At 48.0% G+C, this 19,609-nt stretch overlaps 1 protein-coding gene across 5 annotated transcripts in view; it reads left to right on the top strand.

Annotated features, from left to right (window-relative positions):
* The window catches only part of NEGR1 (neuronal growth regulator 1), a 254,849-nt gene that overhangs the window by 143,477 nt on the left and 91,763 nt on the right, over positions 1-19,609 (top strand). For all 5 annotated transcript variants that reach the window (XR_004781418.2, XR_004781419.2, XR_004781420.2 and 2 more), the window contains exon 3: positions 12,727-12,852. Coding sequence is in view for 2 of the 5 variants with exons in the window: in XM_035564421.2 (XP_035420314.2) it covers positions 12,727-12,852 (126 nt within the window). In the remaining 3 variants the exon portion in view is untranslated. The remainder of the gene's footprint in view (positions 1-12,726; positions 12,853-19,609) is intronic.

The raw sequence follows: 19,609 nt of genomic DNA, 5'->3' as shown, positions 1-19,609 counted from the left end.
CCAAGGGGGGACGAGCGGGCTGGGGAGCCAGCAGCGGGCACTGGAGTGTGCCTGTGGGCAGCTCCCCACCTGGGGGAAAAAGATGGGAGGCTGTAAAAGAAAAATAAAATACCGCTGGCTTTTTGTTTCTGTGAGGTTTTTCTGCTTTAAAACTAGATTTTTGCAAATCAATTAACAGAAATGGCTACTGTATTTTCTACATTTCTTCTGCTTACAAAGCATCAAACTGCTGATAACAAATCCATCTCAAGGCAAAGAATATAGCTTTTCTATTTCTGTATTTTCTCAGTGATAAATTGAGTACAGTAATGAAAAAATGTAGGAGAGTGATGAAAGGGCTGCAGAGAGAACAAGTGCTCGTCCTTTCCCTTCTCTCTGCATTTACCAAGTGAACAATATGAGTCACAGAAAATAGGGAAAATCTATGGCATCAGAAATTGAAGAATGATTATCTGCAGAGAGCCTGCTTCTTCATTGATGGAAAAATGGTTGCATGACAAAATAACTGTGGGTAAGAGATGAAGATCCTTCGATTTACTTGGAAAAAAGAAAGCTGTCATGTTCACCTTTCAAAGAACTTTCAGTGTCACAGCACATTGTGCCCACCAGCCTTTGTGCAGGGCCCATCCCCTCGTGCTGCAGGGCAGGCTCCTGTTCCGGGTGAGGTTTTGGGGCTGTTCTCCGCCTCCCCTCCTCTGGAAATGCTGGGGCTTGGGCCGAGGTGCTTGCTGCATGGGTTGCTAACGGGTCTTTAATTTGATCTCTCCTTCCAGTTCTGCATAGCACAACTCTGTGGGACTTTTCTGTAATTTAAGGCTGATATTCAGAACAGTCTAAAATAAATTGATTGCTGATAACAGGTAATTTACAGATTACATACACAGATAACGTGATAATAAACTTCTAGTTAAAATATAGAGGATGTTACAATACTTCATACAAAAGATGGTTATACTGCTAATGGTATGGAAAAGGTAAGAGGCAAAGAATTTAATCAAAACCTAGTAGAAAAATACTACTTTTATGAGGTTTTCCTCACACTTTTACATTGACATAAATTGGGAAAAAAAATGATGAATCAAAATACAGCCATCTCTCTTCACTGCCCACCCACGATTTATTCTATCAGAAGCAGCGTGCCCATGCTTCTCCCGCACACAAGACAAAGTGTGTTTAATAAGTAAAGAGATGGGGACCGTAAGGCAATGCTCTTCAATCACGCCGCTGTTAAGGATCTAATCATGTAAATGCAAAAAAGGAAAAAAATCTTCTCGGTTTTCCTAGTCGGTGACTGATTGCCCTGTAAGCGAAGGTCCGTGCCACGCTAGCACAGCCTGTCGTCTGCTTCCGTATATTATTTAGTCTACTAATTTACAAACTCTATTAAACGTACTCTCAAAATCATATATGTTTGGGGGTATTTTATAAGCCACTAAACACTGGGCGCAGCTATTTTGTGTTGTCGCTCCGTGCTCCAGCAGGGCTGTGTTGGGCAGGGCCGGCCCGAGCTCGCTGCTCCTGCTCCCTCTGCGCCAGGAGTGCCCCTGGGCCGCCTGCTCGGGCGTGCGGCCACCGGAGAGGAGGAAAAGGTTCTTGTGTCGTGCCGGGGTGCAGTGGGGTCCCTGTACTGCAGGGTTTGCCTGTGGCAAAACTGAGCAGAATATAATCATATTTCTTTGGCGGCAATTGTAGTGCGTTCTGAAAAAGTAATAAAAAAGAAGTACATGAAAGTGGAGCAGGCTTTTTTTTTTTTAAGTGTTGACAAATGATTTTAAAACTCTAAAAAGCACAATTATCCTTTTTTTTATGATAGTCTGTGGTGCAATATGTTCGACTACAAAAAATGATTTTGTTGAAAAAATCTTTTTTGTGGTGCTTAGGGTTGTGGGTTGTTGTTTGTGTTTGTTTGCTTTTTTAAATAAGGTATTTTGGATGTGGCATTTAGAGGCGTACAGGGGACCGTAAAAGTTTTGTTTACAGGTCTGAGGATGAAAATGGTGTACATGTTTGCCAGAGAGGCAGAGGATTTACGTAGATATAAATAATTTGAAATTCTCGACAAATTTAAGGGCTTTTTAGAACAGTGAAATAGTTGCTTGCTTCCTGCAGTATTCAAAGCACCCTGATTTATGAGAACTTAGGAATTCTGTACTGTAACGCTGTGACTTTCACTAGCCACTTGACTGACAGTGATCTGCACAAAGTTCAGCTTGAAGGAGTTCCCCGCGACCCTGCTCAAGGAGCTGGCACCAGGCAGCGCCCGGGCCGGGGGCGGCCTCGCTCAGACACCCGCAGGAGCTGGGCTGGAGCTCAAGGGCAAGCGGCGAGGCTTCGCCAGCACACGCGGGCACTTCTGCAGGGCGAGCGCGGCCCCGGCTGGCTAATTAGCCCCTCTGCTGGATTAGCGGTATCAGCTGCTGTGCGGGACTTCGGCCAGCATAATCTCCTGGAAATAAATTACATCTGTTTCTGCTAATTAATACAGCTCACTGTAGTCGCCATGGTCTGCGGTTGGCAATATTATGACTTTTTCGTTGCTTGGCGATTGTTATTGGTGAGCTCTGCAGATGGCGGAATGGCCTCTGCAGGCACTGCCGGCGGTTGTTGTAACCCCCCCCCTTTTTCATTTACATATGGCTCTAATGTAGTCCTTACTCCTAATAGCCACGTTTCAACCTAGGAGAAATATTTTTTCACAAAAGCTTTCCTTTGATTAACTGTCCTTTTTTTTTTCCATACTTGGGTGTTACGGTTGTGTTTGGTTATTTGAGTCACAAGTTGCTTTGTCTTTCTGTCTAACACTGAAAGAGTTAGAAGGAAAGGAAAGAAGAGTAAATTAGGGTTTTCTTACCAAAAAAAATCTCAATGCAAGTGCTTATGCTAAAATTCATGAAAACTTTTGGAATGCAGAATCGTTTGTAAAATGAAGGTTTTCCAGATGCTGGGTGATCTGATGACTGCAAACTGAAAAGTCGTATGGATTCTCAATTAGTGGCAAATGGAGTTCATCACTGGTTTTAATAACCCTCATAAGCGCATTTTAATTTTTTCTTTTTATTTGTCATACAAACTAATTATTATGTCCAAGCCATAAAAAGAAGAACAATAATCTATTTCTTATGTCATGTTACTGATTTCCAGATACTATACAAGTTAATGACATCGATATGCATATTAGGAAAGCAAAGCGATAAATTATTCTGGCTGCAAAGAGAAATCAATTTTCACCTCGTTTTTTCCAGTACCCACACCAGCCAGCTCAGGGCAGAAGCTCCCAGCCCCACGCTTCCAGTTTTTAAAGCTACATGGGCTGGGTTTGGCTGTGCCGTGCTGCACCGTGCCGTGCCATGCCACGCTGTGCTATGCCGTGCCATGCCATGGTGCACTGTGCCGTGCCATGCCGTGCCGTGCCATGTTATGCCGTGCCGTGCTGGCTCGCGTGTTCAAGCGGTTGTTTCCCCACCCCGGCAGCAGCAGGGCTTCAGCAGGTGCTGCAGAGCAGGGCTGGGCACGGCCCCAGTGCTGGCAGCTGCTTGGAGAGGATCGCTGGGGGTCCCTCGCGACGCCGAGGCGGCCCCTCTCAATTCCGATCGTCTTCACAGCCAGGAGGCTGCACCACGCATCGTTACTGCCAACAATTGGGGTTTGGGCCGCTTCGCAGCAGGAGGAACTAGTTTCAATGAGTTGTACTTCAGCAGCATCAGGGTGGAATAAAATTATGATAGTTATTATTAACATGATCATTATTATTGCACACTTGCTTCTTTAGTAGCTCACTATTAAGGCTTGTCTGAACTTCATTCTCATTCCATTTGTTTTAATTGCTTTGGGAAGCATAAACAAATTTATTTCTCTCTGTTACGAACAGCCCAAGGGAAAATGAACACGTCGCTGTGTCCCTCATGCCTGTTGGTATGCACTCCTAATAGAGGTGATTCATTCATTTAATGCAATAGTGGATATAAGCCATGGTAAATATTTAAACAAAACACTATGAAAAACACCTAGATAAAAAACAGGTTTTGAGTGTGTCCCTTGTCCTTTTTGCTATCATATAATGCTGAGAAATTGCATATTAAAGTTGTGTATGATGACTACTCTCAACAAAGAATTGAAAAAATCAAGTAATGGAAAATTCTGAAATTTTGCAGGTGTTCATCATATATGAAATGTTTTAGAGAGCACAGTCATCCACGCAGGGGAAGGTGCATGTATAAAACTTTGTAAGGAGGGGTTTGCACCTGAGGATCATGCTGTAACGCGGTGGGTGTTGTATTGCCTGCCTGCCTAGCTGAGAGGTTAAAGTACCCTTTGGTTTTCTGTGTTGCTCTTTTGCTCGGCGTTTTTCTCCCAATTAATCAAAATTAAGTAGAGCAACATAATGGACTGCTTTCTGAACAGAAAATGAAGCTTCACTAAAATGTAAGTCTTTTTCTAGATTTTTATCATCACTTTAAATTTCATCAGCAAAACAAGAAAGAATCATTTAATTTTTCTCATTTGTTTTAGATAACACAGAAATGTTTCCATTTATTTTGGACTCTTGGAAGATGACCAAGGGCTAAAGGGCCTTTAATATTTGATATGGCTGGCAATATAATGTTGGAAAGGTACCAGGGGTTGGGGGCGTCGGTAAGATCCTTCCGTCTCGCAGAACACTAGGTAGGAAAGAACATTTCCTCTGTGCTCGGTGCTCCGTGCAGCACTTCCCACGCCCCTTCAGTGGTTGCGTTTGGGTCCAAGGGCAGAAGGCAGCACCCTGCAGGATCAGGCTCCTGGTGTATTCATCTCTAAGTTGGTAGCAAGGTTATATATAAAGTTCTTAACAGGAGTGTTGTATAGCTTGTACGTTTAGGTTTGGGAGAATTTCTTAAGCTCCTAGTTCTGTTTTCTGGAGATGCTTTCTCACTGCGCTGCAGTGCTGTCTGTCTGGGTAACGTGCCGCCTGGGCTGCTGCTGTCACCGCTCTCGGCTCTGTGGTTCTCCTAGCCCTGGGGAGATGGTGTGCAGTGTTCCCAGCACTGCTCACTGCCGAGGGGCCCTGGAGCAGCCGTGCCCTGCTGCACCCCATGTCTGTACCCTGCAGGCATGCCCTGCTGCACCCCATTTCCCCATACCCATCCCTGCAGCCGTGCCCTGCTGCACCCTGTGCTGCCGGCAGACCCCAGGCCTGGCTGCCTGCGCTGCTGCGATGTGGGCGTGCGCACACCCGGGAGCATCCCCTGGCAAGCAGTCTGCACACAGAGAGCGAGTGTCACAGGTGTTTAAGGGCACATTTTGGGAAGTATTTTGTGGATGTGTGGGCTCTGTGCAGCCAGTGTTCCCTGGAACAGCCCCCAGGGCCCCCGCAGCGCTGCTCCACCTGGTCCCACGCTGCTCCTGCCCCCGGCCAGGCTCTGTGCCGTGCCTCGTCTCCCTGCTGTAGCAGAGAGCGCTGGCAGTGTCTGAAAAGTTCGTGTTTTCAGCTGCAGACCGAAGTTTCGGTAGGTAGTCTCCGCTTCAAAACTGGTCAAAGATCTTTGAGAACCTTCCTGCTCCAGCCCGGCAGGCTCTGGAGGTCTCTGCTTGCTCTTGCTTGGCTTTGTTTTGTTTTCCCTGTTGTGTTGTTCCCTCTGAACTCTTGCAGAATGTGCTGAGCTGTTCCTGTAAGGCTGCGCGCAAGCTGCCACGGAGAGCTCTCTGCTGCTCAGAGGAAAAGCACCGGGATCAATACAGAGCTCACCAGAGGCGTCGCACCGTGCAGCACGGCAGCTCTATAATTTGAAGTTTGCAGCGGGGGAATTGGTGCCCAATCACTCAAAACACTTAATTGGAAAGTCAGGCCACGGGCTAGGCTGTAGCAACACATTCCTGAGGCCTTGCGGCTGTTCCCCGCAGCAGCCGCCCTGGGGCCGCCTCAGACACCCGTGGCTGTGGCCGTGCTGCCCGCACAGACCCCGGCGGAGCAGAGCCGCTCTGGCGAAGACTGGACTGCTCCCAGGCTGAAGCCCAGGCTTGATGTGCAGGCTCACCCTTCACGTTTATTGCAAGCTCACCCATCACATTTAACAATGCCATAGCGCGACTTGATACAGCTATGGAAAAGAGGCATCCAGCTTTGATTCCTTTCTCTGTTTAGCTCCTGCAGTCTCTATACCTTGCCCTAAATGGGAAAGTATTCTTTTAAAACCATCTTAAAAATGTTAATGGCTGTAAAGCACTTTTCATTTAGGACCCCTGTGCAGAATTCAGCTGTGACTTTAATTCATCTGCCATCCCTGCTTCTCATCATGTTCCTTATGCGTTTCTTTAATCTATTTACTGCGCAAGTGTTTATTCATTGCTCTGTTGCCGTTTTTTTCTGACCCTCTCTGTCTCCATGTGGGAGGGGTGAAAGACTGGGGCTGCTCAAAGGGCTGGGAGCTCTGGAGGGGATTTAATCTGTCCAGGGAGCTCAGCGGAGCAGATATTAAACGCTAAACCTGCTCATAGATCATAGTATTAAAAGGTATTATGGGAAGTATGTATACAAAATGAATGGTTTTTAAGTCTTCCTAAAATGTTAACCTTCCATTGTGATTATGCATACACATTCTAGCCATAATTAATACATTTCACAGATGTTAGTGATCTGGATGTAATGATCCCTGAGAGTCAGTAAAGAGCAGAAAATTTAGCAGCCTACCAGCCTACCGGAAAGCATTGTCTTGATCGCTGAGGTTCCAGAAATACTTGCTAGAGAAGCCAATTTCTATCATAGCAAAGTTCTTCATAGAAAATAATTGATAAAATAAAATCTACAGTTGTTCACGAGTACGATCCTATTGCATAATTTCTGTAATTGTACAGAATTACATTATAGAGCAGGACTACTCTGCCAGGTTTACCTGGGTGTTACTTTACTTAATGCATTGCTTGTATTCATTTGTTTTCTACTTCTATTGTGGAAATGAGTAAATTGTGCAACCTGTTCAGTCTCATCGCAATAAGACTTTCAAACATCTTCTACTAGATTGTATTTAATTTCCCCATTATAAACCCTAGATTAAAGCAGAACCCAGGCAATTAGAAAACAAACAAGGCATGTACTTGAGAGAAAATCGCTTAATCTGCACTCTGTAAGCCTGAAAAACTCTCCATCATCTACCATGTCGCAGCTGAAATCTTTCCTTAAAAATGCCGCAGAGTTCCTGATGATAATCCTCAGAAGGAAGCACAAGCGTGTGCGCTTGTAGATCAGACCTCCCCATCTCCTGCAACATCTGGGGCGTTTGGCCACGCAGCCCTCGCCTCCCTGCAGGCAAGGACGATGTGCTCTGAGCCGTGCGCGGCACTGAGGGCAGGGAAGCACTGGCTGTGAAAACAGGGCTCAGATCTGACACCGAGCGTCCTGCCTGGGATTTTGTCCTCCTTTCCTACTCGAAGCTCGGCTGTGGTCCTGCAGCAGACATCTGGCAGGCCGTGGGGAAAGGAGCGCCCTGCGGAGCAGACACAGGTGGGGAAGGACGTGGGTGGGCACCCAGGACACGGGTGGGCACCCTCGCACCGGAGCCTCCCTTGCCAAAACAGAAGCGACTTTACATGGTTATAACCATTCTCCTACAAGGGGCATAAATGCTATTACAAAATATCACACGTTTCAAAGTCATGTATATGCTTTGTTCGTGTTGGAGGTACTGGATGGGGCACGAAGTGCCACTAGCAGGGTGGCGCAGCCGAGAAGTGCCGGGGGCTCACTGCCAGCTCTTGCTGCAGGGAAGGGCTCTGCCCTTCCAGGTCCGTACGGCTTCTAGGAACAGGCACGTCTGCCTGCTTTACGCCTGTTAGTGCCTCTGCAGAAGTGGAGGCTGGATCACGGCCAGGCAAGGCAGTGCTGTGACGAGCTGCTCTGCTGTCGGGGTCAGTGCCCCTCGCACCTCACGCTCCGGCTGCCCTCCTCTGCAGCTCTGATCCCAAACTGCGTCTTTTGTGCTCCAACACAGCCGTTAAGTAGCGCGGCAGTGCATAGCGCAGGGGAGCCCTGGCACGTGGGGAGTGGATGTTTCGCACACTCCTGTGCCGTTGCTGCCTGCCTGCTCGCAGCTAGAAGCACGCGGGCGTTTGCACAGATGGGTCAGTCGACGAATTAATTCCAGTCCAAAAGAAACGGCCAGTTAAGCTGCTGAAACCAGCATCTTCCCTCCCCACTCCATGTTTATGGCTTAATTATGAAATTATAATCAGCAAAAAATCAAATTATCATTGCAGACAGACAGGTGGGGCGTGCAGCCCAGCATTTGGTTGAAGAACTTCAGGGTATTGGGGACTTTGGAGAAGAGGCTCTGCAATGCTTCCCTTTCACCAAAAAGAGTCACTCCTCATTGGAAAGAAAGCATATGGACATTCAGCTAAGCTGATACCAGCACAAAAGCTGTACTTGCAACACCAGGGAGGGCTGAAGTAGGTAACTGCAGATTCTGGTGGCAAAATCTCTCTTTCCAAACTCCCAGATGTAACACTTCTATACTTACAATCCAATTCTTCTCACAGCTTTTATATGTTCTGTCGGGATTCCTATATTCTGTATATGAAGGGAATTATTACATTATAATCTGAAAAGGGAGTTGGCTACCATAAGTTTTAATAAATGTTACTATAAAATTGTAGTTCGTAATTTACCACCTTTACCGGGGACACTTCCTGAAGAAACCGAGCTGTACGTCTGGCCACAGGTTGTGAGCTGGGGCCGTGCGGACTGCTTGCCAAGGAGCCGATGGAGCATTTCATCGGGGAACAGTTCAGCACAAGTTTTAAGAAACAGGATGAGTGCACGTATGCTGAGTCCCCAGTTTATTTACTTGATTCCAAGTTGTGGTGAAAATAAGGCATCCCATCCCATGTTCAAAAAGCAACAGCAGCCACAGCAGCAGCTCAGCCCTGCAGTAATTCCCACGCCAGCAGTAATCTTTATTACGCTGCATCATTTATGTGCACTTGAATGTAACTGAGAATATAATTCCAGTCCTTGGAAATGAGAAATGAGGCTCGGTGAAGTACAGGCTCGACATCAGTCCCACGCAAAGTAATGCCTCCCATAATTCTGGTCTCTAGGCAGAGCTATGGGCTCAGACATGCTGTTACCTCCATCAGGTCCCTTCCGCGGCCGAGAGGCACCTGAGAGGCTCCCGTCTGCCTCCTCCTGCGTGGAGGCACCAGCTTGGATCTGCATGATTCCCAGGAGGAAAGTTCCCAACGTTTCTCATAGGCAAAGAGGTTCCCAGAGGAGTGCTCAGGAGGGAGTCGCAGGTGGACGTGCAACAGGGCCAGCAGGAGCCTCCAGGTAGTCAGGTCATTCCTAAATCATTTAGAAATTCCTAAATAATTCAGGAATAATAATTTAGCGTTTAAGTCATTCCTAAATAATTTAGAAATTCCTAAATAATTTAGCAATAATAATTTAAAATTTGGGTCACTCCTACTCACACATAAGTGATGTTTTTAGCCGTGCAGGAGACACGTGCAGCAAGCCACCCACCTCCAGCAAAGCCATTCACATCCCTCCAGGCCTCCTGCCGCCACTGGACAGGCTGGAATGGGCAGGATAATAGGGATAATGGCCCAGAGGAGAACAGCAATGCCGGGAAAGAGGAAATACAGCTGAGATAACATAGCGGGCTTACTTCTGTACACAGCATTGTACAGAATGGCTCGCTAGGCTATTATGCCTCGTTCCACTGTTCACATGTCAGGATGATTCAGATGGTCCTCAGAAGAGAGAAACAAATATTATCGAGGAAGCCTTACAAAAATTAAGCTTGTGGTGCTTAAATCATCTGCAGAGAAAGATGAAAAGGGAGGTGATTTATCATGTTTTATGGGTCCTTACTCATAGAAAAGATACTTGATAGTAAGGGGGATGTTCAGTCTTGCAGACAAAAACATAATAAGATCTGATTTCTGAAAGCTGAATTTAGCGAAATGCAATTTTGAAGTAAGATGCTATTTCCCAGCAGTGAAGGGGGTATTTAATCGCTGGCAGTGCTTACGGCGTGGCAGCGTGAGCATCACCTGGAGCTGCCGGGATAGGCTGAGGCAGCTCCCTCCAACACATCCTTTAGCCAAGCTTCTGGGAAAACGTCTGGAGCCTGTGAGCGTCTGAGCTCAGACTGCCCCGAGCAGCCCCTCAGGCCAGGCATCCCCACCCAGGTCACCCAAATTTCACTCACGTCAGAGCCGTGCTCCATGACTGTGGCTTGCTTATAAAATCACCGGGGAAAGATTTTCTGAATGTTTGCCTTTAGAACATATGATTTTATCAAAATCCAAACATTTGACAAAATAGTATGGATTTGGTTTTTGAACAACGTGGGCAAAACCTACAACAAAGGGCGAGCGGCACCGGCACCGCGGCGATTCGGGGCGCAGGGCACCGCAGGGGGTCGGGGCACTGCGGGCACCTGTGGGCACAGGGGGCACGGCTGTCACGGCCTGCCTTAGGACAGGCTTTAGCAGAACAAATTGGAGTAATGTGCTCACTGCAGGGATCCACAAAGATACCTGATTAAGAAGTTATTCCTTTCCTGGAAATAAATCTTTTGCACATTTCAGCTCCTGCAAATGCTCTGCAAGGACCGGGTGCTTTTTCAGGTCATGAAGTGAAGGAGGAAGAGGGGATTACTGCCTCGGTGAGCTGGGCTGGCAAACTCACAGGTCTCCTGTTTCAGTGACTGTGTGTAAACCTGTTTGAACTTCAAAGGATGGCAACAGTAAACTTCACTCATAGGAGATGGGGAAGGCTGAGCCTGCCCCAGACCTCTGATTTCCCGGCAGACATGTTTCTCTGCTAATTAACAATACACCACACAGACTTTTAATTTTCTTTGCTTACAAATGCATAGCCACGAGCAAGCACTGAGAATTTGCAGCTTATTTGAAGCCTTCTGACCCCAGCTCGTTTTGAAGAAATAACTTCCAGTCAATGACCAGTGACAGGGCTGGAGAACGTCTGCAGGTGGAGATCCCAAAGCACGCAGAGCCACTCGGGGCACGTGCCTTGTTTATCCCAAAAGAGGCGAGGTGTCTGTCCCTGCACTGCTGAGCAGAGGCAGCCCGTGTCCTCCAGGCTGGGCACAGAGGATTGCACCCGCACACAGCCAGGTCTGCGCCACGGCACCAGCGCACGGCGCAGGCTGCAGCCACCAGCCCCGGGGCTCGGCGTGGGGCTGTGCGTGGGCACGGCTGCGGGGAAAACTTCCTGGCAGTGCCTGCCGGAGGCTGCATTCAGCATCTAAGGAAAAACCCACCACAACAACAAGCGGTTCACTGTAAACGGCATCTCTGAGTCATGCAGGCGGCTTACAAGTGTCTGATGGAGGGACGTTAACAGTGTCTGATTGTGTAACGCAGCCACTGCCTCAGCTCAGCTGCTGCAGGTGCTGCTGTGCCGCCCCAGTGCTAAACCTACAGCTGCCCATTTCCACCCATTTTGGGGCCCTTTGCACTCCATGAAATGCGGAGTTTGATCACAGAAAGGCAGCTTGCTTTCCTTGACACTGCAGTTTGTTATTTCTGAAAAGGCTCTGTACTTTGCAGAGCACACAGAAGGGATGCTAACAGCACATTCCGGGAGCCTGAGCAGCTGCTGAAATGGTTGCACAGGTGTGTGTGTGGTGGGATTTGGGTTGTGACAATGGGAGCAAACCAGTGAGACACGACTGGGGCATTAGGGAGAGTAAAGCTCCAGCTAGGAGTGTCCATTTAGGAAACAGGAAGATCAATATATATTTCTTTTCTCATTTCATTGGTACTCATTTATCTTGCGGAATGCTTTGATTTTAACTCAGTCGTTACAGAAGGTTCTGAAACACCCACATGTCAGAGCTGCGTCTTCCACACGTTTGTTATTTATTACACACAGAATGGTGCTTTTCTGAAACATCAATAGGGTATGACTTGCTTCTGTATCGATTTGGTTTCTATAGCAAGCATACGATGAAATATGTAAAGGAATAATAATCCAAAAAGAATATTAATTTTGAAATCCCAAATCCCTGCCTTTATTGCTGGAGTCCCGAGATCCCTTCTTCCCTGTTTAAGGTTACAAGACATGGTGCACTCCTGTAAGGGCAGGCCACATACAGCTTCCCATTGTTTTCCATCCACGTGGAGCTCTGTTGTCTTATGACCAGGTGTATGAATAGTAAGTACAGAAAGTGGAGTTTAGAAAATAATTCTGCTGATGATTTTCTTCCTTAGCTATGTTGATACTGCAGGCTGGAAAGAAATACAAAGCAACAGAAACAAATGTATTTTGGTCTTCTCCGTGAACAGATATGACTCTCTAAGTACATATGGAGTAGATGTAATAATCATAATTGTTTTCAAAAGTAGAAGAAAAAATTCATTTTGTTCTATTTTCAAGCTGTCACAGGCCAGCTCAGCCTTCTCCCACAAAAAGAGCATCCTTCAGTAGCCGTTTACTGGGAACGCAATAGCAATGCCTGCCCTGCACAAACCAAAGGAAATTGCCGCTTTCTTATTTGCAGCATTTTGACTTCATGGGCTGTGCATCTGCAGACATGAGGGAAATAGCTGTGGTCACACCATAACACGATTTACCTAGCTTCATTTTGCATAGCCGCATACTTTGTGTATTCCTGTAGGTAATGGCGATATGCGTATCATGGCTCTGCTCTGCTCTCTGGGGTCTGGGGGGGTTGCTGTGGTTCAGCTGCTTTCCCTTACAACTTTCTCTTGGTTTCCTTTCAGTTTCTCCGAAGATATTTCGTATTTCAAGTGACATCATTGTGAACGAAGGCAGCAACGTTACTCTCGTGTGTCTGGCCACAGGGAAACCAGAGCCTTCCATTTCTTGGAGACACATCTCACCATCTGGTAAGTGCACGTATCTGTCACTTTGAGCTTTCTGCAAAGTCTCACCAGTAACAGCTTTTGCATTTTCAGTTTCGGAAGTGGGACAGCATTACTTTTGCATGCCTTATAGAACGTGTGCCTAACTAGACTTGTAGAAAAGGAAGGCTTCAGCAGGTTTAAGCTGAGATCAGTGAAAACCGTAATGCTACTGTAGACTGGGAAGGTAGAAATAAAGGCATCCTAAACAAGAATATGTTTTTAATTTGGGCCTGGGTGACTCCCCGAGGACACGGGTTAGAGGCAGTATCAGTAATAGCCCAAGACCTCTGAGCTGAAGCTCATTTTAACAGGCTGCAGGCATTTATCAGATAAACCCAGCCAAGGAAATAATGAAGAACACAAAGGACTCTCCAGAAGTAGGAGTGAAGGCTGAAAACACCAACACGTCATGCACCAGACTCGATGGAATTTCACTCCCATTCGACCTTTCAGTCACTCCGTGACACAGTGTCGCTTCTTAGGATGGTTTTATCAAACACACTTAAATGTACATAAGAAAAACTGCAAACAAAATGGCATCTAAAACTACCGTTTCTATTCAATCTGATGTTTCCTTTTGTACTTGTAATCCCTCATCACGTGTTTGAGCAAAACATTCTGTCCAACATGACCAGCACCCCCGCGCTGGCTGGGTGCAGCCCCGGCAGCTCCCCGGGCCGAGGGGCGCGCTCCCCTCCCGGGAGGCACCGGCCTCTGCCTGCTGCCACCTCCCGCGGCTGCCGCACGCAGCCCTGGGTGCACGGGCTCTTTTACAGGGGCTCTGCAATTATCATTCCTTCTGAGGTGAAGGGCTTTCTGTTTGCTCACACAACTTCTCTGAAACCCCTGTAATTGCAGGGAAGAGCGGTTTCATGGGCTATTGCAGCTTTCCGCAGGGTGTCATAAGCCTGGTAACAGTTTCCTCTACAAAGCGAGAGTTGAAAAAAAAAAAAACAACTTTTGACCTTTAAGACAATGACAATGAATTCTGCTGGAAGTGTCCATCGAGGGAGTAGGGAAAAAATCAGTTGCAGCAAAAAATGGATTTTAACTAAATGTCAAATAAAATTTTATTGGAAATTGTGGTGATACTTCAGAGTAATAGCTTAAAGCATTAGGTTTCCTACAGAAAGCAGCCATTATAGTTTTTTTTGAGAGGGAAAAAACAGAAGAGGAGAATTAGTCCACTCAAACTGGAGAAGGGGCCTGAGAAGGAGCTAGATCCTTCTCATCACGAGTCCAGACAAAATTGGTGCACATCATTACAAGGGCTTTCAGTGAACCACTGATTTTGTGTCTTGACCGAAGGACTGAGAACGGCATGAGTAAAAATGCGATCCGTGCGGCAACGGACTCATTGCACGTACCACAGTGACAGTGGAAATGAAACGTGAAGAAAAGGCGCCCGCGCCTCCCCTGGGGCAGGCTGGGTCGGCTCTGGGGGGGCCCCCAAGGCTATGCACAACCTCTGCCAGTGCTTGGTCCCTCACTTTGAAAATATATATATATATACATGTTTAAATGGCAATTCCCGTGTTTCAATGTGAGCCCTTTGCCTCTTGTCCTGTCACTGCCACCTCTGAGAAGTTTGGGTCCATCGCCTTTTGCCCCCATCAGGTACAAGACCCCGGAGCCCTCTCCTCCGCAGGCTGGACACGGGTGGTTTCATCCTGGGGGTGTCACGGCGAGTTGTTGGCATCCAGGGTCCTTTGCCAGGAATACGATGCTCGTGCTCATGGTTTCTTCTTCCCCCCCCAGGATGCCTTCAGCGTCCATCTTACACGTCTGATGCCGTGCCCGTACACCTTACCCCTCATTGTTCCGCAGCTCCCTGGCTTCCTGCATGCCGTGCCTTTGCGTGCATCTGATGCTGTTCCTTGTTCTCCCCGTTACCCCGTGCTCACCTTCTCCAGCCCCGATCCCCACCCAGGGCACACTGCTCACGGCCATGGGGTGTCCAGTGCTGCCCCGTGCCCACCCCATGCCCCCGGTGCCGCAGCCCCGGCCCTGCCCTGCCCGCGTCTCTGCCCGGCAGCAGGGGCTCGGTGCCGAGGCCGTGCAGCCCCCCCTGCCCCCCCGCTGGCAGCGTGTCCGGGGCTGTCCCACGGCAGACATGGGGGGGCAGCCCATGCTTTGCACCCAGAGCCCCTGCAGCACGCAGCGGGAGCAAGCAGACAGCGAACAGAACGCGTTCTGCCTCCTTGTCTGACCGAATGGAGACGTTTTTTTCCATCTCAGTAACACCGGGCCAGTTCTGGGTTCCGGCGTATGGTCTGGTGTATGGACAGTTATAAATGGCACTGAACTCCAATTAAAGGCAGGAGAGTTGAAAACCTCAGATTTCTGTGAGGGTTTATATTTTGTCTGCAGCAAATTACCTTTATCTACACATAAGCTTCATCTGCACTTTATAATTTCTATCAGTTTTCTCCCGTAATTCCCAGTGGCACTAATGAGGATTACATACAAGCATCACATCTAGAATACAACACTAAATTATATTAAAGAATTATATTTATAATATTCTGGAATTGTTTGTCAAAGCTGCTACTGGAAGATAAGAAACTGAAAACTCTGAATACAAATGATTCAATGTAGACTAATGCCAAAATATTATCATGATTTGCATCAATGCAGCCTTTACTTGGATAAGGTTGGATTCAATTTTTTTTGAACAAGAGATAAAACGAACCTTTCAGAGGAATAAAAATAAAATGTATTTAGAGGTGATTTTTAACTTAGTACATAAATTATTGGCCTGTAATCTTTATGGTGCATGTTTAACTTGCAGTCATTATGTAAATACATTCATTATATAAATATTCATTATAGAAAGCCATTATGTAAATCCACAAAATCTACACATTCAGCATAACACCATAAGGAACACGGAGCTGTAGCTTGTAATCTGAAAATCTTCTATTGTTGAAATGTCATCGGAATAAATTGCAGGTATTACTTATTTTGTTCTGACATTTAGGAGCAAAGTGCAGCATCAATAGTTTAAGAATGAAACCAGAATTTTAAAGAATTAAGGTCTGCCTGAGCCGTAATTCCAGCTCTTAACACTTGTAGGCACGGTGTGCTGTTACATTTTCATTTTTGAGAAGCAACCTCTGCAAATGCTGCCATGAACAGTAGAAACAAAAGCTGTTCAAAAGACTTTGGATAAATGTTACTGCTTGGCAAAATCCGGGTGCCTTGCACGTTGAAGCTCTTTCCCACTTGGGTTTTGACCACACTTTCCACAGGAAGCTCTCTGCCAGGAGCTGGGGTCTTGGCGGGGCAGCCATGACCTAACCCTCAGGACGTAGCGGGCCCTTTGTGTGTTTCTGTTCGAAGCCCGCTCCGTGAGCGAAGCGGAGCTGCTTCCTACCGCCCCGCAGGGTGTCTGGCCGTGGCCCTGCCGCTCCCCTGGGAAGGGCACAGAGCTGGCAGGGGCCGGACACGCGCGGCTGCGTCCTGCCAAACCAGCTGAGTCTCCGCGTCCGTGCCGAGCAAGGCACTTGGCGTGACGCACACCTGCGTGTAGGCAGTAGTGACCAGGGTAGGTCTAGATCAAATGCATATAGAGAGAGGGGCATAAATAATTGCAAGAGCAGCCCCACCTTTGACTGTGTTTAAGGTGCTTGACTCCGCCATCATTTTTACCACAAGTGTTTTCAGATGAAGCTTCGAGCATTTCAAGCAAGCATTTAAACCCCAGCTCGTTCGTGCTCGAGCCGCATCGTTCCCAGAGCACTCACGAGCAAGGTTAGGATGTGACACTCCTGCTGCAGTCCCTGGCAGTTTAACGGGGCTGGACCTGCCCGAAGCAAAGCCCCCAAGCCCCCACCCTACGGCTGTGGGTCCTCAGCGCTGTGCTAACCTCCACATCCGCCCCCATCGTGTGCACCACCTGCTCACACAGACTGAGCAGCAGCCTCTCAAAAGAAAGAGACAGGTGTGGTGGTGCGCATTTTGCTAGCAGGATTCACTGCTGCAGGCAGAAAAAGTGATTGAGATATGAGAATGTCCTTTTCTCTGTAGTTCTGCGAGTGTGCTGTAGTGTTTACCGACCCCACTGTCGTGGCTTGCTCGTACCGAACGAACCAGTCTCCCCTCTGCCTTTTATGACTCCTTGCTCTGGAACCTCAGCACGGTCCCTGGTGACTTCGAGCTTCATCTTTTCCAGGACTTCCCTATCCTTTTGCCCTTTCCTCACAGCTTTATCACCACTGTTTCCAGTCTAGTTTCCAGTTATTTTCCTAAAACAAGAGGATGAGCAGCACATACATATAATGCATACACATGCATTTGGGAGTGCAGTTTTTCAGAAATTATTAGTTTAGCTGAATACGGACAGGTTTTCCCATGCCGAGTAAAAGGCAACTCCCTACCACCAGGGCACTCTCGTTTTGCATATGTGAAGTAACAGATTTTTCACAAATGTTGAGGAGAGCTACAATTTTCCAGAAATTGCCCTGACTTTAGGTTTGAACGCATTCGCATTGTGCTCCCTCTACTTCACTCTCACATTTCACTTGCCGTGTGCATGAGTGTGATATGACTGAGCTGAGCCTAACACCAGTCCTATTGTTTCTGGACAGCCCTAAAGCTGTGAAGATGTATTGCATTAATGTATCATCATAGCTCTGTCGTTCTGACGATGTATTAGTGTAATACATCTTTGGCACGCTCAAATGATAGGGCTGTCTGGGAAAAAGGGGTCTAAGAGCTGATTCAATTCAATTACAGGACAAAAGGCAATGCCAGCCCCTGAACATGCAGAGTGTGATTCCTGCGAGATGTAGACTGCTACAGAAGGCTGGGATTTTAGCCGGGGGGGGGGAAGTGTGAAGAAATCAAAAAAGCTTTTTTTAAACTTATAGCTAAATCCTAAGGAACAAACAAAAGCTTGATATGAGCTCAGCTAATGTCAAATATTTTGTTCCATTTGCACTTCTGCTAGAGAACCACAATTTTTCAGATGTTATCCACACATCCACACGTGACAGAAATAAGAAGCAATTCCTTGACGTGCAAGTACTCTGAACCTGGATTTTCAGGCTGAAAATACTTAACTGACATGAATTATTATCAGATTTCCAGGGCTTTGTGGGTGTACAAAGTGTGAACTTGTCTTTTTAAATGCTGCTTCTATTGATTCAAAATGGTTTTAAAGCTAAAAGTTTCAGCAGAAAAAAATGTTTCTGGCTTATATCTTTTGCCCTCCTAAATACTGAAAAGCTACCAGGCAGCACTGCTGGTGAAGGTTATCCCACACCCACCATTTCCCTCTAACATACTTGCTTTGTGCACGATGTCGCTTTTGGTGGGTAAGAAGCTGCTACCATCCACCCTCTGCTCGCTGCCAGTGCTGCCCGGTGGAGCCCATGCCAGCACTAACCACGCTGGGTGCAGGATTTCACTGCAGAACTTCCAACTTCACAGCCCCACGCCCAGCCAGCAGGTGCTTGGGCAGCCTGGGAGCTGTCCCACCTGCAAGAGCTCCCTGGCAGAGCCTAGTGAGGGTGCCAAGCCTCATTCACTGCACCTGCATCGTCCCAGAGAGCTTAAAGCAGGTGATTATTTGTGTCCTGGCTTCTTGGTTTGGATTTGCAGTGCCCAGAGGCACTGAGAGCCACTGTTCAGTGGTCTCCCTCCTCCAGTGACCCCACCTCGCTTCTCCAGTACAAGTAAAAGCTCTTCTAACAGTGGAGCCATCTCTTCTCACCGGGATGTCCCACAGGAGAGGTGCTCTGAGCCTGGATCCAGCAATGTGCTCGAGGACTGCGGGGTGTCACGAGCACCTGTCCCACTTGAGACGTGGGGTCCTGGGTGGCCCTGCCACCTGCCACCTCCCCTACCTGTTGGCAGATTTATGGCCGCGTCACACGAAAAGCGATTCTCGTTCCCTCCAGCCGTCCAGGAAGCAGAATGTAAAATAATTCAGCGCTCTAATCTGATAAGCAGCGACAGTGATGTGCCTCCCTTATGCCATCATCACTCATCTCGCCGGCAACAGCTTCATTACGGGCCCGGCGCTGAGCTCCTCGTTCAGGTGAAGCATTACCCAGCTGAGCCGAAACATCTGCTCCTTGCAGCTGAGCTGGGAGGGTTGGACACAAGCCAGGAAGCCTCCAGAGATCCACCAGGGTGAGGACGATCGGCACTAGGGTCAGCTAAGGTTGGATAGGCAGAGGTGCCGCCACCACGGCTCCGTGTGCTCCAGCCACCCGCCCGTGGCTCCGTGCCGGCTGTGAGGGGACAGGGACAGGCACTTGGCTCTCCGGAGCCACAAATGGAGCTCAGAAACCGCATCTCTGCTTTGGAAACATGGCACCAGCTGGTGCCAGAAGTAATGCCTTTGGTTCCAGTGCATTGTGCTGACAAAGGCAAATGCTGATCTGGGGCTCAGGTGCCTCGGGGTTTTACAAAGCCTTCATGTGCTGATCCCAGACTGGGTTTGCAGAGAAGACCCCCTTCTTCTTCTGCCTGGACTTGAGCTCTCCATTCTGTGCTGTCCGAGGCAGCCTCTTGGCCCTTAGCTCTCGGTCACAGCCCCACATTGCAGGGCTTTGGGCAAGCCCCTTGCCCTGCACTGCTCCCGGAACAGGGGTGCCCGCCCCAAATGGGGCTGCGTCCCGCCTGGTGCCTATGGGCCTGACGGCCTGTGCTGGAGCCCCGGTGGGCGGCAGGGCTCGGTGCTGCCTGCCAGCAGAGGCTGGGCTCCTACAACGCACTTTGCCCAAGGCGT

Source organism: Cygnus atratus, chromosome 8, assembly GCF_013377495.2.
Source record: "Cygnus atratus isolate AKBS03 ecotype Queensland, Australia chromosome 8, CAtr_DNAZoo_HiC_assembly, whole genome shotgun sequence".
NCBI classification, from domain to species: Eukaryota; Metazoa; Chordata; class Aves; order Anseriformes; family Anatidae; genus Cygnus; species Cygnus atratus.
Note: the sequence above shows the minus strand (reverse complement) of the source record. Positions and strands in the feature narration are given on the sequence as shown.